Source organism: Rattus norvegicus, chromosome 7, assembly GCF_021556685.1.
Source record: "Rattus norvegicus strain SHRSP/BbbUtx chromosome 7, alternate assembly SHRSP_T2T, whole genome shotgun sequence".
In the NCBI taxonomy this organism is placed as follows: Eukaryota; Metazoa; Chordata; class Mammalia; order Rodentia; family Muridae; genus Rattus; species Rattus norvegicus.
This window is the reverse complement of record NC_141540.1, coordinates 80,416,198-80,440,879: the sequence shown is the minus strand read 5'-3', so window position 1 is coordinate 80,440,879 and position 24,682 is coordinate 80,416,198. Positions and strand designations below refer to the sequence as shown.

General features: G+C 41.4%; 1 protein-coding gene across 51 annotated transcripts in view; it reads right to left on the bottom strand.

The window, feature by feature from the left end:
• Rims2 (regulating synaptic membrane exocytosis 2) overlaps positions 1–24,682 on the bottom strand; it is a 520,587-nt gene that overhangs the window by 2,935 nt on the left and 492,970 nt on the right. For all 51 annotated transcript variants that reach the window (XM_087555439.1, XM_087555408.1, XM_087555415.1 and 48 more), the window contains 4 exon segments: positions 18,743–18,884; positions 2,038–2,150; positions 1,624–1,725; positions 284–423 (listed from right to left, as the gene is read on the bottom strand). In XM_087555439.1, coding sequence (XP_087411565.1) covers positions 284–423; positions 1,624–1,725; positions 2,038–2,150; positions 18,743–18,884 — 497 coding nt within the window.

Sequence of the window (24,682 nt, the reverse complement as noted above, 5' to 3'; positions counted from 1 at the left end):
TTAACTCCCAGAAGCCAGGGTCACAGAAGGGAAAGTGCATGACAGTGTCTGAGGCCACCCGCGCAGGCTGAGCTGGAGTGTAACCCAGTTCACATGTCTGTGGGGCATTCCCCTTTAAGGAGAGCAGCAGCAGGCACAGCTGTACAGCACTGCCACTGCTTTGCCTCAGACAGAGAATTTCAGCCATGAGGAACAGAAAAGAATTCCACAGAAGAGAGCTAGACCTCAGGTCTGGCTTCGTGGGCGTCCCTTCCTGCGTCGGAGGTCAGCCCTGAGTACACACCTGTAACACCTTCCCCTGGGGGCTCTCTTCGAAAGATAACAGCTGCTGATACAGGGGCTCCAGCGTCTTTCTCGCCACCTTGGTTTTCTTTTTGGCTATGCAGACTCCGTTGTCTAACAGGTACACCTTGACATATGGTGCTTAGGGAAAGAACAGAGTGAGTGATGATCATGGCTGCAAAGTGCCCAGCCCAGCTCACAGAGAACCAGAACAAGGGCTTCATCTTCACTGAAGAGCAGGCAGCACTCAAGCCACTGGCCCGCCTTCTGCATCAAATCTACACGATATTTATCAGGCATTCAGTGTTAAGTATGTTGATAAAGCCTTTGCAGGTCTTTTTTTTTCTCTACAACTCCTTCTTGTATAGACTTAAATGTGAATTAAATAAGGCAATATGCTTCTAGTCACAAACAAGATGCAAAAGCCTTTAAATTATCAAAATTTGGGTCTCAATAAACATGTTGAAATGAGGCTGGTTTTCACCTACTCCATAGGGCTCCCTTACCATTCAAAGCATTTACTAACTGGTAAGGGTGTGAGTCCAAGCAGGGATGGGCTCTGAGCGGATACATTCAGAAGTAGCTTGGAGAGGCAGCTCACTAGGAGTTCTATGGCACATTCTCACATCTCACCATTCCTTTAAGGATTGAGGAGTTGAGAGAGAAATGCATAATTACCTCAGTGTGGGTGCTGGGGACAAGGATGTTTTCAGAATGCACAGCTTTTTTGCACAGGGTCTCCTGATCTCTTCATAGCACATAAGAGTCTGCACCAAGCTATGGCTCTGAGTACCTTCAATTATAATGATGCTTGAAATGTGTGGCATCAAGCTATGACAGAGCCTCTTACATATTTTGTTAATAGAAGTGAAATAATATAAAGTATTAAAGAGCTAGTAAGAAACATAATTATTAATGTATGGTCATGAAAATTTGTTAGTTCTTCTACAATAGGTGATGTATCATCTGGTAAGCCTAATTGAAACAGATAAGTCATATAAGATATGTAGATTTAAGTCTATAACTTAACTCTGACAAAGTTATGTAATTAATTTACTAATAATGCACTGAGAAGGACATAGAGGTTGAGACTGGCCTGAAACCATGTGACTGACCAAAGATGGAGGCCTCAACTATGTATGTGCTTGCACCATCTCTTTCCGGCCACTCAGTCACAGATCCCTCAGAATGCATGCAAACTGCTTCAGTCCCCAAGCCCTACGACAACAGAGTTCTCTACTCACTTCTTTATTAAGACGGTTTCAAGAAAGAAAGGTAACGTTTACATCAAAACAACACAGACTACAAGAAATAACAGAAAATATCTTCCTTCTCTTTTACCTGGCAGTGTCTTGGAACCTGGTTTTACTACAAGGCCTCGAGCCCGGATGATCTCTACCTCCAGCTGTCCCTTCTTATCCATCATCCCCACCTGAATGTCACCTGGTGAGCACACAGGGAAGAAAAACAGGACGTCAGAAGAATGCTGGTGCCAAAGAACTGTGCGTCAGACATCCCCCAGATATATTCTTAAATCTAAGACATATTCTCTAAGGTTGAAATGTTCCCATTGATGTCTTGCTTTAAAGATGATCAGAAATTACAAACAAAAAGGAAAAAGCTAAGAACATTTACTGTTAAAACCTAGGACTCTCTATTCCTGCTGGTAAATCTTGTTAAAAGTCGCATGACATTGAAGGACCATGACTCTCAATAATCGAAAGGACGACAAAGTCATATGACAGAAAGTCTCACCCATTGCAGGAGTCGCCAGGGTCTGGCGTCCCACTAGCTGAGCAGGGCCCAGACCATCAAGGAAATCGCTGAACTGGCTGTCAGAGGCCAGGCGGACCCCAGGGAAGATCAGACTGAAAGCAGAATGACACAAAAAGTTAAACCCTCAGCCTTCCTTCCGTTCCGGCAAGCCTTGAGTTTCCTGTGGGCCTTGCTGATGTGGCAATGTGGCAATTAGTGGTTGATGCCACTAAGGGTCAGTGGACCCCGACATCCACGGCACCTCTCAAAGCTCTCAGTTCATCTTATACTCTACAGCCTCCCATGCCTGTCACCAGAAGCGACTGCCACATCATGTAGGCTTCCGTTTGTGTGTCTTCTCTGGCTTGGTCTTGGGGGTAAGGGAGATGGTTTCTGTCACACATGCCTAGTCCACACAGTCTACACTTACGCCATGACGTGTTTAATCCTCTTAGCTACACTAAGAGTAGAGCCTATTGTTTATCTTTTTTATGCCTGAAAAAAAAAGTCCTTCTGTATCATTCTCCCCAGCACACAAACAGGCTGCCACGCCATCTTCCCAGGAAGACCAACCCCTTTCTGGACTGTGCTCTCCTCCCCAGCTTCACACCCCATTTCTTTCCCTGAATTCTTAGAACATCCCTTTCTTCTCTTTCACACTGCCACTATGCCTTAATCTCTGTCAGTTCTGTCATTAAATACCAAAACTGCATCTTTTACCTCATACCTTTTCCATGTGTCTGAGTCCCCTTGGAAGCTCCACCCAACTTAGTGGTGTCTCTGTTGATGTTGGCCACCCTAGAGCACCTCTGACTTAGCCCTCCTCTTTGGACCATACCCTTTTGTTCCAACAGCTTATTTGGCTGATAGGATATCTCCTGAGCATAAGGTAACACTGTCTTCCAATTGCTCTTTTTATCTGTCAAGTCTGCTTAAAATTTTAAAGGTTGAAGTCCTAACCCACAGTGTGCCTATATTTTAAAAAGGGGCCATATCACAAATAAACATAAATAAAGGTTAAATGAAGTCACAGGGGTAGGGGTTGGGAAATAACTCTAATAAAAGAGGAAGGAAAGGACACGGAGAATGTGGAGAGAAAAGGCTGTAGATGATGTAAGAAGGAGGCCATGTGTAAAAGAGAACTTCTTGGAATTCAAGTCTATTAATACCTTGATCTTGAACTTTCAACCTCTAAATTTTGGAAAAAAAAAACAGGATTTTTGACGTTTAAGTCTATGGTATTTTATTATGGTAGACCTAACAAACCAATAGCATGTATCTTATTACATACATCCAATGTATCAACAAATCTTGCTTAGTCTACTGTCAAAAGAGATGCAGACTCTGATCTCACTAATGCTACCATTCTGGTCCCCCGTCACCATTACGTTTCTGGTGCATTATTGTTAACACCTACTGAATGGCCTCCCTCTTTTGCCCCTCAGCAATCAAAGTGAGTTGATGAAATTAAAGCTAGGTCATTCCACTCAAGATAAAGTCTTATGTTATAAAACACAAAAACATTCAACCTCAGCCCACACCATTTTCCCTCATGTGTTGCACTCCCTTTCCCTTCTACAGGGCCACAGATTCCTGCTGTAGGCAAACTCTTGCTCTATTGCTTGGCTTTGCTTCAGCTTGGAATGTTCTTCCTCAAACATGGGTGCCTTCTGATCAAAGTTACAATCCATTTGTCCCTTATGGAAAATCCTACCCCAATCCTCTCATTTATTTTTTTTAAAAATGTCATTCTTATTATCTCCTGTTACAGTAGTCTGAATAATGTGACCCAGACACAGCTGAAATGCATGCACAGATCACATAAGCTCTTCATAAACTCTAAGAAAGTGGACCAACAAGATGGCTTAGTGAGTAAAAGTTCTTGCTACCAAACCTGAAGGTTGATCTCCATGGTTACACAGCCCAAGGTGAGAATGGACCCCAGCAACTTGCTCTCTGATCTGCACATGCATGCCACAGCACGAAGGTGCTCATTCCTGTCTCTCTCAGTAAATGTAATAAAAATTTAAACAAAAAGAACTAAGGAAGTAAGTGGGTTCATTTCTTCAGGGACAAAGAGATCTGAAATCAGGTCTTAAAAGATAGTTGAACTTCCCTCATTTATTTTCCTTGCCTTATTTCATCATCAACATTTATGCTACTCAATTTACTGTATTTTTTTTTTTACTATTTTCCTTATAAATGTAATTTCTTGCTGAGGTCCAGCTTGTCTTTGGACTGGATGGAGGTTGGACTGGATGGAGGTTGGCTGGCCGGCGTTGTTTGCTCCAGCTCCTCCCGGGAGCCTAGAGCAACAACAGATGCCTGACAGCCTTAGTTAGCCGCCTTCACGTTAGGAGCATGGTATAATGCACCAACGATACAAAGTGCCAGAAGCCAAGAAGAGAACTGCAGTCTCCTTGTGCGAATTCTGCTCTTGTGATTCTGAAACCCACTGTCTTAAGTTCTGATTTGATTTGTTTGTGTGACTCACACCTCCAACTCACAGTCCACTGTCTGGAATGCTAAAAGGTAATATTTACTGAATGAGTTTATAAGTACTCATGTAATTTCTTCAATACGAAGTCAACATCTGAGATGGAAGTTATACATGACTATAAACCTGTATGTTCAGACTATGAAGTAAACATTTTTATAGCCCAGGCAATGGTTCACAAAGTCCACAGCTCAGGGCAGGTTTATCTTCAATTTTCTTCCAGAAATACTAAGTTTCTTTAGTGCACTGCATGGTATGCCACATGCCTGGGACTGAGCCACCGCTACGCTAGCCTTTCATGCTTCTGGGCTTCCTTGGGAATCTATTTCTTCCCCTTTGCCTCAAGTCTCAAACATTTGGTATGCTTATATGGCCCTACTTAAAAACTGCGGAAGTATGTTCCTTTCCTTATATAATCATGTTGGAGAAAACATCACTGGGTTATGTAATTAATGGTAAGCCAATATTTCCTATGGTTTTGCATCTGTGAATTGGCTACATGTGTCTGAACATTGCGCATTCCCATGGCGATGGCAGAGTAGGCCCCAGTCTAACATTCCCGTTCCTCTCCTGATGCCCTTTGCATCTCACCTATAGATGGGAAGTCACAAGTTCTGCTGTTCGTTAGAGACAGGACTACTCCACTTACAGATGTGGATTCAAAGAAATGTTACACAGAGGAAAAGGCTTACCAACTTTTTGTTGCCACTGCCTTTTGATTGTTGGTTTCACATAATTAAGGTAAATGATATAACTTTCAGAAAATAAAGCTAAATATGAATTAAGAATTCTAAATTTTCCATTAGCATCTCTTCAGCAGTTAAAGATTTTTTACATTAACGATTGATTTTAGCCCTTCTGGCCAGTCCCTTCTGTTGGGATGGACTGCTAGCTAGTTTGCTCCCCTGAAGACATCACATCCTGAGGCATCCCAGGAGAACCACTGCACTCAGAATATCAGCTAAGGATCCCCCAGAAGTCCCACAGCTGCCACTCGGAGCCCAGTGAACATGGGACCCATTACCCTCCAAAACCCCCTTCCACCAAATTCCACTCTCCTTCTGGCCTTTCCTTTTTGCCAGGGCAGACTTCTGGTTAGTCTGCTCCCCTGAAGACACATATCATTAGGCATCCCAGGAGATCTGCTGTACTCTGGGCAACTGACATCACAGCCTGAGGCAGCCCAGGAGATCTGCTGCACACAGGACAACTGGCATCCTAGGAGTTCCTCTGTACACAGGGTAACTGGGCAACCAACACCACAGTCTAAAGACCTCTGGGGCCTCCACAGCATGCAGAGCAACTGACCCAACAGACTGAAAGCCTCCCTGGCAGTTGCACACAGGGAAACAGAAACCATAGTCTTGTAGGCTCTCCTGGAGAATGGCTTCACAGAGGACAACAGCTTGACTGCTCCTCTGAAGACCCAACAGTCTGAAGGCCTCCCAAGAAATCTACCGCAGCCAGGACAACAGATCTGCATCTTCTCTGCCCCTTTGAAGACACCATAGTTGAAAGGCCCTGCAGAAAGTCTGCTAAAGCCAGGACTGCAGGAAGACCAGGAGACCTGAAGCAACCCAGAGACAAAAGAGGCAGACTCCAGACAGACCAGTAAACACCAGGGATAACCAGATGGAAAATGGCAAGCGCAAGACCATAAGCAACAGAAGCCAATATACTTGGGAATCATCAGAACCAGTTCTCCCACCACAGCAAGCCCTGAACACACAAACACAGCTTAAAATGAGGAAGTGGACTTCAAATCCTAACTCATGAAGATAATAGAGTCCTTAGGAGGATATAAATAACTCATTGAAAGAAATACAGGAAAACACAGGTAAACAGGTAGAAGCCCTTAAAGAGGAAACAAATAAATCCCTTAAGAAATACAGGTAAACACAATCAAACAGGTGAAGGAACTGAATAAAGTGGTCCAAGACCTAAAAGTGGAAGTAGAAACAATAAAGAAAACACAAATGGAGGCAAACTTGGAAAACATAGGAAAGAGGTCAGGAATTACAGACGTAAGCATCACCAGCAAAATACAAGAGATAGAAGAGAGAATCTCAGGTGTAGAAGATACCTTACAAGAGACTGACAGAATTGTCAAAGAAAATTCAAAACATAAAAAACTCCTGACCCAAAAAATCCAGGAAATTTAGGACACAATGAAAAGACCAAATCTAAGAAGAATTGGGATAGAAGAGAATAAAGACCCCCTGCTCAAATGACTTGAAAACTTTTTCAACAAAATCATAGAAGAAAACTTCCCCAACCTTAAGAAAGAGATGGCCATAAAGGTACAAGAAGCCTATAGAACACCAAATGAATAGGACCAAAAAAGAACATTCTCCCAGTACATAATAATCAAAACACTAAACTCACAGAACAAAGAAAAAATATTAAAAGCTATAAGGGAAAAGGGCCAAGTAACATACAAAGGTAGACCTATCAGAATGACACCAGACTTTTTAACATAAGACAGTAAAAGCCAGAAGAGCCTGGTGGAAATCATGCAGACTCTAAGAGAACACAAATGTCAACCCAGGCTATTACACCCAGCAAAACTCTATATCAACATAGATGGAGAAACCAAAATATTCCAGGACAAAACCAAATTCAAATAGTATCTATCAATACAGCCCTACAGAGGATCCTAGAAGAAAACTCCAACACAAGGAATATACCTACAACAAAGAAAAAACAAGTATTAATCATCTCACAACAAAGCCAAAAGGAGAGAACCACATGCACATAAAGCCACCTACAAAAACAAGCATAACAGGAACTAACAATCACCTGCATTTAATATCTCTCAATATTAATGGACTATTCTATAAAAAGACATAAGCTAATAGATTGCATAAGCAAATAAGATCCAGCATTTTGCTTCATACAAGAAACACACCTCAATGACAAAGGCCGACATTATCTCAGATAAAAAGGATGAAAAAAAGATCTTCTAAGCAAAAGGTCCCAAAAAACAAGCTGGAGTTGCCTAATATTCAATAAAATAGACTTTCAACCAAAAGTAATCAAGCATGATGAGGAAGGACACTTCGTATTTATCAAAGGGAAAACCCACCAAGACCAAGTCTCAATTCTGAACATCTATGCTCCAAATACAAGGGCACCCACATTCATTAAAGAAACTTTACAAAAGCTCAAAACACACATTGGACCCCATACAATAATAGTGGGAGACTTCAACACCCCACTCTCACTAATGGACAGGTCAGTGAAACAGAACCTAAACAGAGACACAGTAAAAGTAATAGAGGTTATGAAACAAATGGGTTTAACAGATATCTACAGAACATTTCACGTTAAAAACAAAAGAATAAACCTTTTTCTCAGCACTTCATGGTACCTCACCAAAATCGACCATATTAAACTTCAACCAATATAAGAAGAGTGAAATAATCCCATGCATCTCATCAGATCACAATGGACTAAGGTTGGTCTTCAAGAACAACAAAAACGACAGAAAGCCCACATGCACGTGGAAACTGAACAACTCTCTATTCGATGATAAGTTGGTCAGGGAATAAATAAATAAATAAATAAATAAATGACTTCCTGGAAATTAGTGAAAATGTTATGTATCATAACCAAACTTATGGAACACAATGAAAGCAGTGCTAAGAGGGAAATTCATAGCACTAAGCACCCTGGTAAAGAAACTGGAGAGATCTTACACCAGCAACTTAACAGCACACCTGAGAGCTCTAGAACAAAAAGAAGCAAACTCACCTCACACAAGAGGAGTAGAAGGCAGGAAATAGTCAAACTCAGGTTGGAAATCAACCAAATAGAAACAAAGAGAACAATACAAAGAATCAACAAAACCAAAAGCTGGTTCTTTGAGAGAATCTACAAGATAGATAAACCCCTAGCCAAAGTAACTAAAGACTCCAGAGGCAGCCTCCAGATTCAAAAAATCAGAAATGAAAAGTGAGACATAACCACAGAAACGAATGAAATTTAAAAAATCATCAGATCCTACTACAAAAGCGTATATTCAACAAAACTGAAAAATCTAGATGAAATGGATGGTTTTTTAGACAGATACCACATACAAGTTAAATCAAGAATAGGTAAACTTTCTAAACAGGCCCATATCCCATAAGGAAATGGAAGAAGTCATTAAAAACCTCAAGACACAGGCCCACAGGAACAGCTGAAGACCTGTAGAGAGGAAAAACTACACGCCCGAAAGCAGAACACTCTGTCCCCATAACTGACTGAAAGAGAGGAAAACAGGTCTACAGCACTCCTGACACACAGGCTTATAGGACAGTCTAGCCACTGTCAGAAATAGCAGAACAAAGTAACACTAGAGATAATCTGATGGCGAGAGGCAAGCGCAGGAACCCAAGCAACAGAAACCAAGACTACATGGCATCATCGGAGCCCAATTCTCCAACCAAAACAAACATGGAATATCCAAACACACCAGAAAAGCAAGATCTAGTTTCAAAATCATATTTGATCATGATGCTGGAGGACTTCAAGAAAGACGTGAAGAACTCCCTTAGGGAAACACAGGAAAACATTAATAAACAAGTAGAAGCCTACAGAGAGGAATCGTAAAAATCGCTGAAAGAATTCCAGGAAAACACAATCAAACAGTTGAAGGAATTAAAAATGGAAATAGAAGCAATCAAGAAAGAACACATGGAAACAACCCTGGATATAGAAAACCAAAAGAAGAGACAAGGAGCTGTAGATACAAGCTTCACCAACAGAATACAAGAGATGGAAGAGAGAATCTCAGGAGCAGAAGATTCCATAGAAATCATTGACTCAACTGTCAAAGATAATGTAAAGCGGAAAAAGCTACTGGTCCAAAACATACAGGAAATCCAGGACTCAATGAGAAGATCAAACCTAAGGATAATAGGTATAGAAGAGAGTGAAGACTCCCAGCTCAAAGGACCAGTAAATATCTTCAACAAAATCATAGAAGAAAACTTCCCTAATCTAAAAAAAGAGATACCCATAGGCATACAAGAAGCCTACAGAACTCCAAATAGATTGGACCAGAAAAGAAACACCTCCCGTCACATAATAGTCAAAACACCAAACGCACAAAATAAAGAAAGAATATTAAAAGCAGTAAGGGAAAAATGTCAAGTAACATATAAAGGGAGACCTATCAGAATCACACCAGACTTCTCGCCAGAAACTATGAAGGCCAGAAGATCCTGGACTGATGTCATACAGACCCTAAGAGAACACAAATGCCAACCCAGGTTACTGTATCCTGCAAAACTCTCAATTAACATAGATGGAGAAACCAAGATATTCCATGACAAAACCAAATTTACACAATATCTTTCTACAAATCCAGCACTACAAAGGATAATAAATGGTAAAGCCCAACATAAGGAGGCAAGCTATACCCTAGAAGAAGCAAGGAACTAATCGTCTTGGCAACAAAACAAAGAGAATGAAAGCACACAAACATAACCTCACATCCAAATATGAATATAACGGGAAGCAATAATCACTATTCCTTAATATCTCTCAACATCAATGGCCTCAACTCCCCATAAAAAGACATAGATTAACAAACTGGATACGCAATGAGGACCCTGCATTCTGCTGCCTACAGGAAACACACCTCAGAGACAAAGACAGACATTACCTCAGAGTGAAAGGCTGGAAAACAATTTTCCAAGCAAATGGTCAGAAGAAGCAAGCTGGAGTAGCCATTCTAATATCAAATAAAATCAATTTTCAATTAAAAGTCATCAAAAAAGATAAGGAAGGACACTTCATATTCATCAAAGGAAAAATCCACCAAGATGAACTCTCAATCCTAAATATCTATGCCCCAAATACAAGGGCACCTACATATGTAAAAGAAACCTTACTAAAGGTCAAAACACACATTGCACCTCACACAATAATAGTGGGAGATTTCAACACCCCACTCTCATCAATGGACAGATCATGGAAACAGAAATTAAACAGAGATGTAGACAGACTAAGAGAAGTCATGAGCCAAATGGACTTAACAGATATTTATAGAACATTCTATCCTAAAGCAAAAGGATATACCTTCTTCTCAGCTCCTCATGGTACTTTCTCCAAAATTGACCATATAATTGGTCAAAAAACGGGCCTCAACAGGTACAGAAAGATAGAAATAATCCCATGCGTGCTATCGGACCACCAGGGCCTAAAACTGGTCTTCAATAACAATCAAGGAAGAATGCCCACATATACTTGGAAATTGAACAATGCTCTACTCAATGATAACCTGGTCAAGGAAGAAATAAAGAAAGAAATTAAAAACTTTTTAGAATTTAATGAAAATGAAGGTACAACATACCCAAACTTATGGGACACAATGAAAGCTGTGCTAAGAGGAAAACTCATAGCGCTGAGTGCCTGCAGAAAGAAACAGGAAAGAGCATATGTCAGCAGCTTGACAGCACACCTAAAAGCTCTAGAACAAAAAGAAGCAAATACACCCAGGAGGAGTAGAAGGCAGGAAATAATCAAACTCAGAGCTGAAATCAACCAAGTAGAAACAAAAAGGACCATAGAAAGAATCAACAGAACCAAAAGTTGGTTCTTTGAGAAAATCAACAAGATAGATAAACCCTTAGCCAGACTAACGAGAGGACACAAAGAGTGCATCCAAATTAACAAAATCAGAAATGAAAAGGGAGACATAACAACAGATTCAGAGGAAATTCAAAAAATCATCAGATCTTACTATAAAAACCTATATTCAACAAAACTTGAAAATCTTCAGGAAATGGACAATTTCCTAGACAGATACCAGGTACCGAAGTTAAATCAGGAACAGATAAACCAGTTAAACAACCCCATAACTCCTAAGGAAATAGAAGCAGTCATTAAAGGTCTCCCAACCAAAAAGAGCCCAGGTCCAGACGGGTTTAGTGCAGAATTCTATCAGACCTTCATAGAAGACTTCATACCAATATTATCCAAACTATTCCACAAAATTGAAACAGATGGATCACTACCGAATACCTTCTACGAAGCCACAATTACTCTTATACCTAAACCACACAAAGACACAACAAAGAAAGAGAACTTCAGACCAATTTCCCTTATGAATATCGACGCAAAAATACTCAACAAAATTCTGGCAAACCGAATCCAAGAGCACATCAAAACAATCATCCACCATGACCAAGTAGGCTTCATCCCAGGCATGCAGGGATGGTTTAATATACGGAAAACCATCAACGTGATCCATTATATAAACAAACTGAAAGAACAGAACCACATGATCATTTCATTAGACGCTGAGAAAGCATTTGACAAAATTCAACACCCCTTCATGATAAAAGTCCTGGAAAGAATAGGAATTCAAGGCCCATACCTGAACATAGTAAAAGCCATATACAGCAAACCAGTTGCTAACAGTAAACTAAATGGAGAGAAACTTGAAGCAATCCCACTAAAATCAGGGACTAGACAAGGCTGCCCACTCTCTCCCTACTTATTCAATATAGTTCTTGAAGTTCTAGCCAGAGCAATCAGACAACAAAAGGAGGTCAAGGGGATACAGATCGGAAAAGAAGAAGTCAAAATATCACTGTTTGCAGGTGATATGATAGTATATTTAAGTGATCCCAAAAGTTGCACCAGAGAACTACTAAAGCTGATAAACAACTTCAGCAAAGTGGCTGGGTATAAAATTAACTCAAATAAATCAGTAGCCTTCCTCTACACAAAAGAGAAACAAGCCGAGAAAGAAATTAGGGAAACGACACCCTTCATAATAGACCCAAATAATATAAAGTACCTCGGTGTGACTTTAACCAAGCAAGTAAAAGATCTGTACAATAAGAACTTCTAGACATTGAAGAAGGAAATTGAAGAAGACCTCAGAAGATGGAAAGATCTCCCATGCTCATGGATTGGCAGGATTAATATAGTAAAAATGGCCATTTTACCAAAAGCAATCTACAGATTCAATGCAATCCCCATCAAAATACCAATCCAATTCTTCAAAGAGTTAGACAGAACAATTTGCAAATTCATCTGGAATAACAAAAAACCCAGGACAGCTAAAGCTATCCTCAACAATAAAAGATCTTCAGGGGGAATCACTATCCCTGAACTCAAGCAATATTACAGAGCAATAGTGATAAAAACTGCATGGTATTGGTACAGAGACAGACAGATAGACCAATGGAATAGAATTGAAGACCCAGAAATGAACCCACACACCTATGGTCACTTGATTTTTGACAAAGGAGCCAAAACCATCAAATGGAAAAAAGATAGCATTTTCAGCAAATGGTGCTGGTTCAACTGGAGGGCAACATGTAGAAGAATGCAGATCGATCCATCCTTATCACCCTGTACAAAGCTTAAGTCCAAGTGGATCAAGGACCTCCACATCAAACCAGACACAGTCAAACTAATAGAAGAAAAACTAGGGAAGCATCTGGAACACATGGGCACTGGAAAAAATTTCCTAAACAAAACACCAATGGCTTACGCTCTAAGATCAAGAATCGACAAATGGGATCTCATAAAACTGCAAAGCTTCTGTAAGGCAAAGGACACTGTGGTTAGGACAAAACGGCAACCAACAGATTGGGAAAAGATCTTTACCAATCCTACAACAGATAGAGGCCTTATATCCAAAATATACAAAGAATTCAAGAAGTTAGACCGCAGGGAAACAAATAACCCTATTAAAAAATGGGGTTCAGAGCTAAACAAAGAATTCACAGCTGAGGAATGCCGAATGGCTGAGAAACACCTAAAGAAATGTTCAACATCTTTAGTCATAAGGGAAATGCAAATCAAAACAACCCTGAGATTTCACCTCACACCAGTGAGAATGGCTAAGATCAAAAACTCAGGGGACAACAGATGCTGGCGAGGATGTGGAGGAAGAGGAACACTCCTCCATTGTTGGTGGGATTGCAAACTGGTACAACCATTCTGGAAATCAGTCTGGAGGATCCTCAGAAAATTGGACATTGAACTGCCTGAGGATCCAGCTATACCTCTCTTGGGCATATACCCAAAAGATGCCCCAACATATAAAAAAGACACGTGCTCCACTATGTTCATCGCAGCCTTATTTATAATAGCCAGAAGCTGGAAAGAACCCAGATGCCCTTCAACAGAGGAATGGATACAGAAAATGTGGTACATCTACACAATGGAATATTACTCAGCTATCAAAAACAACAACTTTATGACATTCGTAGGCAAATGGTTGGAACTGGAAAACATCATCCTGAGTGAGCTAACCCAATCACAGAAAGACATACATGGTATGCACTCATTGATAAGTGGCTATTAGCCCAAATGCTTGAATTACCCTAGATGCCTAGAACAAATGAAACTCAAGACGGATGATCAAAATGTGAATGCTTCACTCCTTCTTTAAAAGGGGAACAAGAATACCCTTGGCAGGGAAGAGAGAGGCAAAGATTAAAACAGAGACTGAAGGAACACCCATTCAGAGTCTGCCCCACATGTGGCCCATACATATACAGCCACCCAATTAGACAAGATGGATGAAGCAAAGAAGTGCAGACCGACAGGAGCCGGATGTAGATCGCTCCTGAGAGACACAGCCAGAATACAGCAAATACAGAGGCGAATGCCAGCAGCAAACCACTGAACTGAGAATAGGACCCCCGTTGAAGGAATCAGAGAAAGAACTGGAAGAGCTTGAAGGGGCTCGAGACCCCATATGTACAACAATGCCAAGCAACCAGAGCTTCCAGGGACTAAGCCACTACCCAAAGACTATACATGGACTGACCCTGGACTCTGACCTCATAGGTAGCAATGAATATCCTAGTAAGAGCACCAGTGGAAGGGGAAGCCCTGGGTCCTGCTAAGACTGAACCCCCAGTGAACTAGACTGGTGGGGGAGGGCGGCAATGGGGGGAGACTGGGAAAGAGCTAATCTCTTTCTCTCCCATGTGAGGACAAGGGAGTAAGATGGCTAAGGGCAAGACCAAGAAGATGACCGTCCCAGGGACTGAACTCATTGATCATAGGTTTTTAACCCCCAGAACTGTAAGTAAGTTTCTAATGTTCACACCACCTAGCCTGGGGTATTTTGTTTTAGCAACCTGAGAGAACTAAGTCCCCATATTGATTCAATATAGTACTCGAATGCTAGTTAGAACAATAAGACAACAGAAAAAGATCAAAGGGATACAAATTGGCAAAAAAGAAATAAAGGTATCACCCATAAGGAAGGGGAGGGGGGAGGGGGATGTTTGCCCGGATACCGGGAAAGGGAATAACACTCGAAATGTATATAAGAAATACTTAAGTTAATAAAATAAAATTAAAAAAAAAAACTCCTAACCAAAAATAGCCCAGGGACAAATAGGTTTTGTGCAGAATTCTATCAGACCTTCAAAGGAGACCTAATACCTAATTCCCCAAACTATTCCATAAAATACAAACAGAAGGAATACTACTTAATTCATTCCACAAAGCCACAGTTACTCTGATACCTAAACCACACAAAGACCCAACCAAAAAAGAGAGAACTTCAGACCAATTTCACTTATGAATATTGATGCAAATTCTTGCAAACCGAATCTAAGAACACATCAAAACTATCATTCACTACGATCAAGTAGACTTCATACCAGGGATGTAAGGTTGGTTCAATATATGAAAATACATTAATGTATCCCACTATTTAAATAAACTCAAAGAAAAAAATCACACGATCATCTCCTTAGATGCTGAAAAAGCATTTTGACAAAATACAACACCCCTTCATGTTAAAAGTATTGGAGACATCAGGAATTCAAGGTCCACACCTGAACATAATAAAAGCAATTTACTGCAAACCAACAGTCAATATCAAATTAAATGGAGAGATATGTGAAGCAATCCCACTAAAATCGGGGACAAGGATGTCTCCTCTCCCCATATTGATTCAATATAGTACTCGAATGCTAGTTAGAACAATAAGACAACAGAAAAAGATCAAAGGGATACAAATTGGCAAAAAAGAAATAAAGGTATCACTATTTGCAGGTGACATGATAGTACATATCTCAAAAATTCTATCAGAGAACATCTCCAGCTGATAAACAAGTTCAGCAAAGTGACTGGATATGAAATTAACTCGGATAAATCCGTAGCCTTCCTTTATATAAATGATAAACAGATAAACAGATAAATGAGAAAGAAATTAGAGAATAAACTCCTTACACAATAGGCACAAACAATATAAAATATCTTGGGGTAACTGTAACCAAACAAGTGAAAGATCTGTATGACAATGACTTCAAGTCTCTCAAGACAGAAATGGAAAACAATCTCAGAAAATGGAAAGATCTCCCATGCTCATGGACTGGCAGAATTAACACAGTAAAAATGGTCATCCTACCAAACGTTAATCTACAGATTCAATGCAATCCCCATCAAAATCCCAATCCAATTCTTCAAAGACATGGAAAGAGCAATTCTGAAATTCATCTTGGAAAAATAAAACCAGAAAATTCTTAACAATAAAATATCTACTGTGGGAATCACCATCCCTGACCTCAAGCTCTACTGCAGAGCAATAGTGATAACAAGTGCATGATGTTAGTACAGAGACAGACAGGTTGACCAATGGAATAGAATTGAAGTCCCAGATAAAACCAACACTTACAGACACTTGATCTTTGACAAAGAATTCAAAAATATACAATGGAAAAATGAAAGCATCTTCAATACATGATGCTGGTCAAACAGGCTGTATGTATGTAGAAAAATGAAAATATATCTGTATTTGTCACCCTGCACAAAGCTCAAGTCCAAGTGGGTCAAGGACCTCAACATAAAACCAGATACACTGAATCTAATAGAAGAGAAAGTGGGAAAGATCTTTGAACTCATTGGCACAAGGGGAAATTTCCTAAACAGAACTCCAATGGCTCACACTCTAAGTTGATAAATGGGGGGACCTCATGAACTGGGAAGCTTCTGTAAGGCAAAGACACTGTCAATAAGACACATGGGAAACCTACAGATTGGGAAAAAATTTTTCATTAACCCTGCAACTGATAGATGGCTAATATCCAATATAAATAAAGAACTCAAGAAGCTAACCACCCCCCCCCAAAATGGGGTATAGAAATAAACAGAGAATTCACATCAGAGCAATCTTGAATGGCTGAGAAGCACCTAAAGAAATGTTCAAAGCCCTTAATGATCAAAGAAATGCAAATCAAAATGACCTTGAGATTCCACCTCACACCAATCAGAATGGCTAAGATCAAAATCTCAGGCAACAGCACATGTTGTGGAGGATGTGGAGAAAGAGGAGCACTCCTCCACTGCTGGTGGGATTGCAATCTGGTACAACCACTTCGGAAATCAATCTGGAGGTTCCTCAGACAATTGGAAATATATCTATCTGAAGACCTAGCAACTCTTGAGAATATACACAAAAGATGCCCCAGCAGGCCACAGGGGCACAGGTTCCACTACATTCATAGTGGCCTGAAAGGCCCAAATGAGAATGCCACAATCCCACTTGGGGGAGAGAAGAAAGCAATCACAAGGGGGGAGGGAGGGACTGGATAGGAAAGGGGACTGGGTTGGGGAAGAGGGGAACATGATCTGGTATTGGATGGGGAAAAAGGACTGAAGCCCTGAGGGCCAGCAGAAAGAATGAAAACAGGTGACCTCGGGAGGAAGGAGGTTGGGGGATCCTCCAGAATGTACAAGAAACCTGAGAGGACAGACTCTCAGGACACAAAGGGAGGGACACTAGATAAAATGCCTTACGGTGGGGAGAGGGAACTTGTAGAGTCTACCTCCAGCAGAATCACAGGGCATCAAGTGAGGGATGGGGTTGCTATCCCACAGTCAAAACTCTGACCCATAATTGTTCCTGTCTGAAAGAACTGCAGTGATGGACATGGAGAAAAGCCTGAGAAAAGGAGTCCAGTAACAGGTCCAAAGTGGGATCCAGCTCAAGGGGAGGCTCCAAGACATGACACTAAGGCTATCACAAAAAGGGACCTAACATTACTGACCTCAGAAAGACCCAACAAGCAGCTGAAAGAGTCAGATGCAGATATTTGCACCCAACCAATGGACAGAAGCTGCTGACTCCTGGAATTGAATTAAGGAAAAACTGGAAGAAGGACTCTGTAAGAGGACCAGTGGTCTCAATTAACCTGGACCCCTGAGATCTCTCAGACACTGGATAACCAAGCAGGCAGCATACACCAGCTGATATGAGACCCCCAACACATGTACAGCAGAGAACTCCCGGGTCTGTGTTCAGTCAGAGAAGATGCACCTAACCCTCAAGAGACTGGAGGCCCCAGGGAGTTTAGAAGTCTGGTATAGGGGAGATGAGGAGAATCCGGTCAGGAAGTAGGTATGGGATGGAGAACAGTCAGAGGGTGGACTGGGAGGGAGTTCAAATCTAGAGTGTAAAAAAAGATTAAATAAAATTAAAAAGTAAAGAATTGTTTTTAAATTCTTTTGTGCATGGTTGCTGTTTTGCCTGCGTGCATGTGTGTACAGCATATGTATGCAGCGCCCCAGGAAGCAGGAAGATGGTGTCTGATTTCTACCTGCAGTTACAACTGGGAGTCATAATGTGGGTAATGAGGAGCCGCAGTCAGTGCTGCTAACCTCTGAGCCATGTTCCCTGGCTCCATCAAAGACGCAAAAAACTAATACTGGGGCTGGAGAGGTGGCTCAGCAGTTAAGAGCCTGAGTTCAAATCCCAGCAACCACATGGTGGCTGACAACCATCTGTAATGGGATCCGATGCCCTCTTCTGGAGTGTCTGAAGACAGTGATAGTGTGCTTAGATACATAAAATAAATGAATAAATGTAAAAATATATATTAAAAAAACTAATACCGCCCACATGGTTTCTGTGGCAGGTGGACTCATTGTTTCTGTGGCTTTAGTATTTTAAGCTAGGACAAACTATTTTATTTGTAGGGAATGATGAGAGTCATACTTCAGCATCTTGTCATGGAAGTAAAGCCCTTTATCTCCCCCAAGGTACATCATTCAGAGTAAAAGGCCAGATATGTCAACTCCCAGAGGGTGAAACAGGCTCACAGAATCACAGTGAGGCTGAGTCCTGTGAGTTACTTGTGTGAAGAGAGGGAGGATGAAATGGGCTAACTCCAAGAGTCAGCCCTGTGTGAGCAGACCGGGGAGGACCTGCTGGCAGAGCATGGGTGTGGCCATACTCACTTTCCTTCTGAGCTGTAACTGTTCATGCTGCCATCCGTGGATTCCCGGCTGGCCTGTCTTGTCATCCAGTTCCTCATCTCCACTGCTAGCCCGGTCTCCGTGCTTCTCTGGACAGTGCTGCGTAGCTTTTTACCTCCTCCTTCTGCAAAGACAGAAATTCAAAGGCATCCCAGTTTTGTCACTGCTGGTTACAGAAGGGAGCAGTAAGCACCTGGAGGCTGCCAGTGAGGAGGACTGCAGACAGGCAGTGTTATTCTTAGAGACACAGAGGAGCAGTATTTAAATCACTTCCCTGAGCGAGCAGCACAAAGTACCACTGTGTATTTCCTCTAGACACAGTCTTCAAACCATTAACATAGGAAACAAAGAGGTTCAATCAAAGAATAATAAAATAAGCTTTGTTTTCATTGTAATACTTTAATTATTAGATTAATTTATGCTTCTTTATTTTGTTTTTCATTTAACATTCAAATGCAAAATTAATTTATGCTTACCTTTTCCCCCAATCCTTTTGTCTTATAGAAGAAATAGGTCTTCATATTAGTTACAAAGAACCAGATGGTGAGAGACTTGATGTTTAGCTTTACCTTTTACAAAAAGTTTTTAGGGTAGTGGATATGAAAAGGGCAAAGAAAGCTATACAAAAGGGACAGCTGCATTTGGTGGCAGTTTTGCATCTGTTAATAACGTCCAGAATGATTGTGTAATATAAAATTCCTGAAGTGTCGTGTGAAGGACTGTTTAGATTCTTGGCCTTGCATGGTGAGTGCTAAGGTGTTTGCATCTGGTGGGAAGGAAGGCCTCCAGAAGACTGAAGCTGAGAAGGAGAGACCGTACACATAGCAGGGCTAAGACATGCTGCCTCTGCCTCGAGAGATCTGAGCTTCTGGGAGGGAGTAGGGTTTGAGCTGAGCTTGGAGAATGTGCTAGTAGTGTGTCCTGGGCAAAAGAAACTTTGTGGACAAAAGAACAAAACCAGGAGTGAACATGTGCAGAGACGGAAGGGCCATGACAGAGGTGTGTGGGCTGGTGGGAAGTGGGGTGTGCATCAGAGCTCAGACCGTGAAGAGCCTGGAGGCCACCAATACTCTACTCATTTGCTTCACAGACTTCATAAACAGACTGCATAAAGGAAGCATCTGGAGAGAAATGGCATGGGACTGGGACATGCTCTCCCAGCAGCTGGTATCAGTAAGTTCTCATAACCCTGTTGGTGATACTGACACAGTAAGACTCACCACACTTCTTATATTTGCTCCGCTTTGAAACATTGCTTTAGATTTCACCCATTTCTCATTTCCAACTTGGAAACACAATAAGATGCTTTAGAGTAGACACAAAATACCCATCATGACTGATCCTCAGCCAATCAAAAGATGCTGTTTGGATGAGTAGCAAACATGTTGTACTGATTGATGGTAAAAAACCATAAGGCTACTGATGTGCTGAGATTCTTTTAACCAACTTTCTTATATTTGCTCCACTCAGAAACACTTGAATAGAGGCAGACTTAAAAATACTAATCTGTAGCCACCAGTGGAATAAATGACTTTAGCATGGTTTGCCAATGGAGGCTACTGTTAAAAGTTAGACCCTGAAGAAGTTGTATGAGCTAGGTAACCAGTTCACAGATTAGTTCTAGTTATTAAGGGAGAAAAAGATACTTCAGCATGGGCAATAGAGCCACCACCATCTTAACCAAGTCCCTGACAACTGAGGACAGGAACAGTCAAACGTAACCCTCCTGATAGAAAGCATACAGAATCACCTATCAAGCTGTTCTGGACAAAAATATACAATGTGTTTCTAATCAAGCCTTCTAGTTTTTGAAAAGCATAGACAGTAAAGTCACAAGACAAGTAGCATGCACACAGGAAGCAGCCAGACAAAGTCAGATATGGGATATTGTTCAAGACAATTGGTCAAGTCTCTGAACAAGTTAATACCATGAAAACAAGCAAACTAGGTAAGGTTACCTTCTAGATTATAAGACAGCAAGGAGATTGGAATCCAGTGACCTTGAGTATACGGAATTTGCCTTGTTTGTAAAACCAAAGTGAAATAACTCATTTTTAATAAAATCATACATACATTTTAAGGTAGGGAAAAATTGAATACTGATTAGATATTAGATTAGATAAGAAATCTGCTAAACTTTTAGGTATTATAATTTATTTATTATTAGCAGATATATGTTAAGTATTTGGATGCAAAATCTTCTATTACCTGCAATTTACTTTCAAATGGTTTAGAAAAACAAAACAAATATACACATGCATAAGAAGAATGTTTAAAAAAGTGACAGTAGCAGAGTCGTCTGTAGTATCCATCAATGTAATATAATGACTTTTCTGCATATGTCTTTGTGTGTGGTGCAAGCACGTATGTGCATACTTGCATATATATGGGCACCTGTGTATGGCAGGCATGTACACACACACGTGGAGGCCCGAGGCTCAGCTTGGCAGTCTTCTTCAGATGCACTCCATCTTGCTCATTGAGGCAGCGTCTCTCAGTTGAACTCAGGGCTTGATGACAGGCTAATCATCTAGCTCTAATGACATGGCTGCCCTGACATTGACATTTCCTCCGGTGCTAGGATCCAAATTCTAGTCCTCACACCTGTGCAGCAAGCCCTTCACCTTGTGACCCATCTTCTTAGTCCCTAGCAGTTACCATTTTATTTTAGAGTGATCTCAAATAGCTGTGCCACAAAGCAGCATGTTCTTTCCCCACAGAAGTCATAAGAACACTAGGCTGGTATGGAGAGCCTGCGTGAGGGCTGAGTCCTGCTTTAATGTTCATTTTATTTAGCACTGCCCCGAGTGAACAATTGCCATCACCTGTGACATACTTCAGTGACATCTGAGATGTGGGATGGGAAACAGACAAGGAAATGACATGTGACCTACAAAGGAACCAAAGCTCCTAAAGGTCTCAGGAGCAAGACTCAGCAATTCCAAAGTCTATTGTTTCCCACTTAGTCTGACACTACCAAGTGAAAATGACTTGAAATACGCTGTCAGTGGATGATGACAACTAGACACCACTTGGCTAAGAACAACAACATTGAAAAAAGCATGGATCCTCTGTCACAATTGCTTTATTCACACACCTTCTTCATAACTCCGAAAATCCCCACCTGACAGAGGAGGCATCTGAGGGCCCAGCACATCACAAGGTTTTCTCAAGTCACACAGCAAGAGACAGGACCAGAATGTGTCCCCAGGGCCCAGACCACAGTTCTCTGTTACTCATTCATTTATTGTTAGAATAAAACTAGCTGCCTGGGTAGTTGTGCAGCAGACCGTGAGACGGTATGAAGAAGGCCCTGGAGAAGTAGCCTGGTGGAGTGGGAAGGAAGAGTCATCAGCCTCAAACCAGTTAGTTCCCACATCAAATTGTTTCTCTCCTCTTAAAACACTGTATGGCACTGTGAGCAAGACCCCTCTATGTCTATGTTCTCAAACCATAGACTATAGCACATGACTGGCACGGCAGTAGTGAGGGTTAAGGAAAATACACATCTAAGAGCTTGGAAGAGCACCTGATACACAGAAAGCCTTCAACCAAGACACTGCTACAGTTCCAGATCAGGAACAGGTAACAGTTCCGTCTAGTCATGACCACTGACTAGCTGGTTGTGTGACTTCCTCTGAGTCTGGGGCTAGTTGTATAAGACAAGGGCAAGGAGAGGAGCAGATGACCCCTGGCATCCTTTCTCTCTGGAGTTCGAGTTTGTCGCATTAGTGTACAAAAGGGCATGGTTAACAGCCTACATGGAGGAGCTATGCTACTCCCTGTCAAGGAATCAAAAGTTCCTAGCTCAATGCTATTAGAGTAGTCCTTAAACCTTGTCATTTGATATACTCTATTACCTAAAACAGTTATAGCCTCATTTATAAATCTGTGGCACATAAAAATCTTTATGTCACATCCACAATAAGCCCAATTTAACTTAAATATACTGCATTATGGTGATTCATGTGTAATGTTCTAAATGATGTGTCATGTTGCTATGCAACCTATAAACTCAATTCAGTGAAGGTCTGTGAGAGAGAGTTCAAGTGAGTTAGGCAGAATTCTATGCAGTTCCTGACGATTACATTACTTTACACAGCAAAAGGGACTTTACTAATTAACTACAGTCATTAATTAGTTGTTTAAAGGTAGGGAGATTGACTGACTGGGCAAGCATAAGCATTTCAGGCCTTTAAAAACATACAGCCTTCTCTGCTGCCCCACAAGAAGACACCAGACAGAGCAGAGTCACAAGAAAGAGTCTTTACCTCTATTCACTTGAAGATGGGAAAGGCCACGTGTGAAGGACATTAGCCACCAGTACCTGCCAAAAGCGAGTCCTGGCTGACAGCAGCAGGTAAGGCTCCTTGATGGAGACTTACACCTGCAAGGAGCCATGCGCCTCCAACCTGAGGGCACCTGGAAGCAGAGGCTGCAGGCAGGAGCTCAGCCAATGTTTTGATCTCTGTGTGCTGAGGTTTGCCCTGGAGTTCTCTGTATTCTGATGCTAATTCCACTGTGAAGAGCAGCTGCCCTGTCACTACTCAGGACTCAGGTGACCTCACCAGAACCTTCTCCCCTAAAACACGGGTGAGGGACAGGTAGGGACAGGTACAGGATAGAAGGAGGCCTGTCACTGGAGAAGAAGGAAGCATGGGTGGAGGGAAGTTTGAGGAAGAGGAGGAGACTGGAACAGAAAGGAGGAAGAGACAGGAGGGACAGAGAGAGAAGCTGTGGCAGGACAATATGGCGGGTGATGTTAAGATTCCGCTCTGTGTATTTACAGGTTGTTATTAATGTTCTTAAGAGATGGATGGTACTGGGCTTTGTATGTTTAGGGGGGCGATTATAGCTTATCAATTGGGTCAAAGGTTATTGTGTTGTGTGTTCTTTCATGTGTAGATTTAAGTGTAATGGAGTGTGGGGCGGCTGGTCTGGGTTACCACAGAATTGGAATGTGTGCTTCCGGCAAGATATCTAGCAGATATCTTGGGACACTGAGGTGCTAGACCTAGAAGGGGGATAAAAGACAACCATACTTTTTTTATTTTTATATTTTTACAACAACATCTGTGGTGTTACACAAAATCATCCTATGCTAGGCTTAAGATCTAACAAGTATGTGTTGGTTTCACATCCTGACTATTACAACAGCAGAGGCCCAGTAGAGCAGATTTTGATTTCTTTCTCAAATTATTTCTCAGATAGAAAACATACATAAAGATGTTTTATTATGATTGTTGGGGTAGAACAACCAAAATTGTTATGGGATTGCTAAGTATGCTTTTAAAAAGCAAATACATATACACATGTGTGCCTGTGTGTGTGTGTGTGTGTGTGTGTGTGTGTGTGTGTGTGTGTGAATTGCACATTAAGTAATACACCAGCAGTAAATCTTAAACTAAAGTCCAGGTTGGGCTGTTGTTGGGTCCTTAAGCCTTGACACTTGGGTGTAAGTTATTTTAAGCATTTGGGGACAATGCCTACAGGTCAGAATCAGGTTCTTCAATTGCCAAGCACCCCAGGCAGAAGGCAGCACACAGGAGGCATCCTTCTCCTTTGGCTTAATCTGCTAACTCATTTCCTTGGCACTCCCTGTATTCACAGAAAGCCACTTGATTAAAAGTCATTTTCCCCTGAGATCAGGAAACTCTCCAAGTGGCTGGACAACAAAACTCAAAAACTCCTCATTGCTACTGACTTGGAGACCATCTTTTGCCTTGCCCAAGACAAGGAACCAAGCTGCGTTATGTTTCAGGGTGATGTCTTTAAACCCTCGATGTTCGGAAGCTGCCTCGCTTTACTTAGACCTTGATGGATGGGAAATTTTTAGTGTACTCTTTATGCCTTCTCCTAGGAGTATTGCTTCTAAGCTTCCCCAACAAAGCCCTGAGTATACTAACCCTCCTCTTGCATACT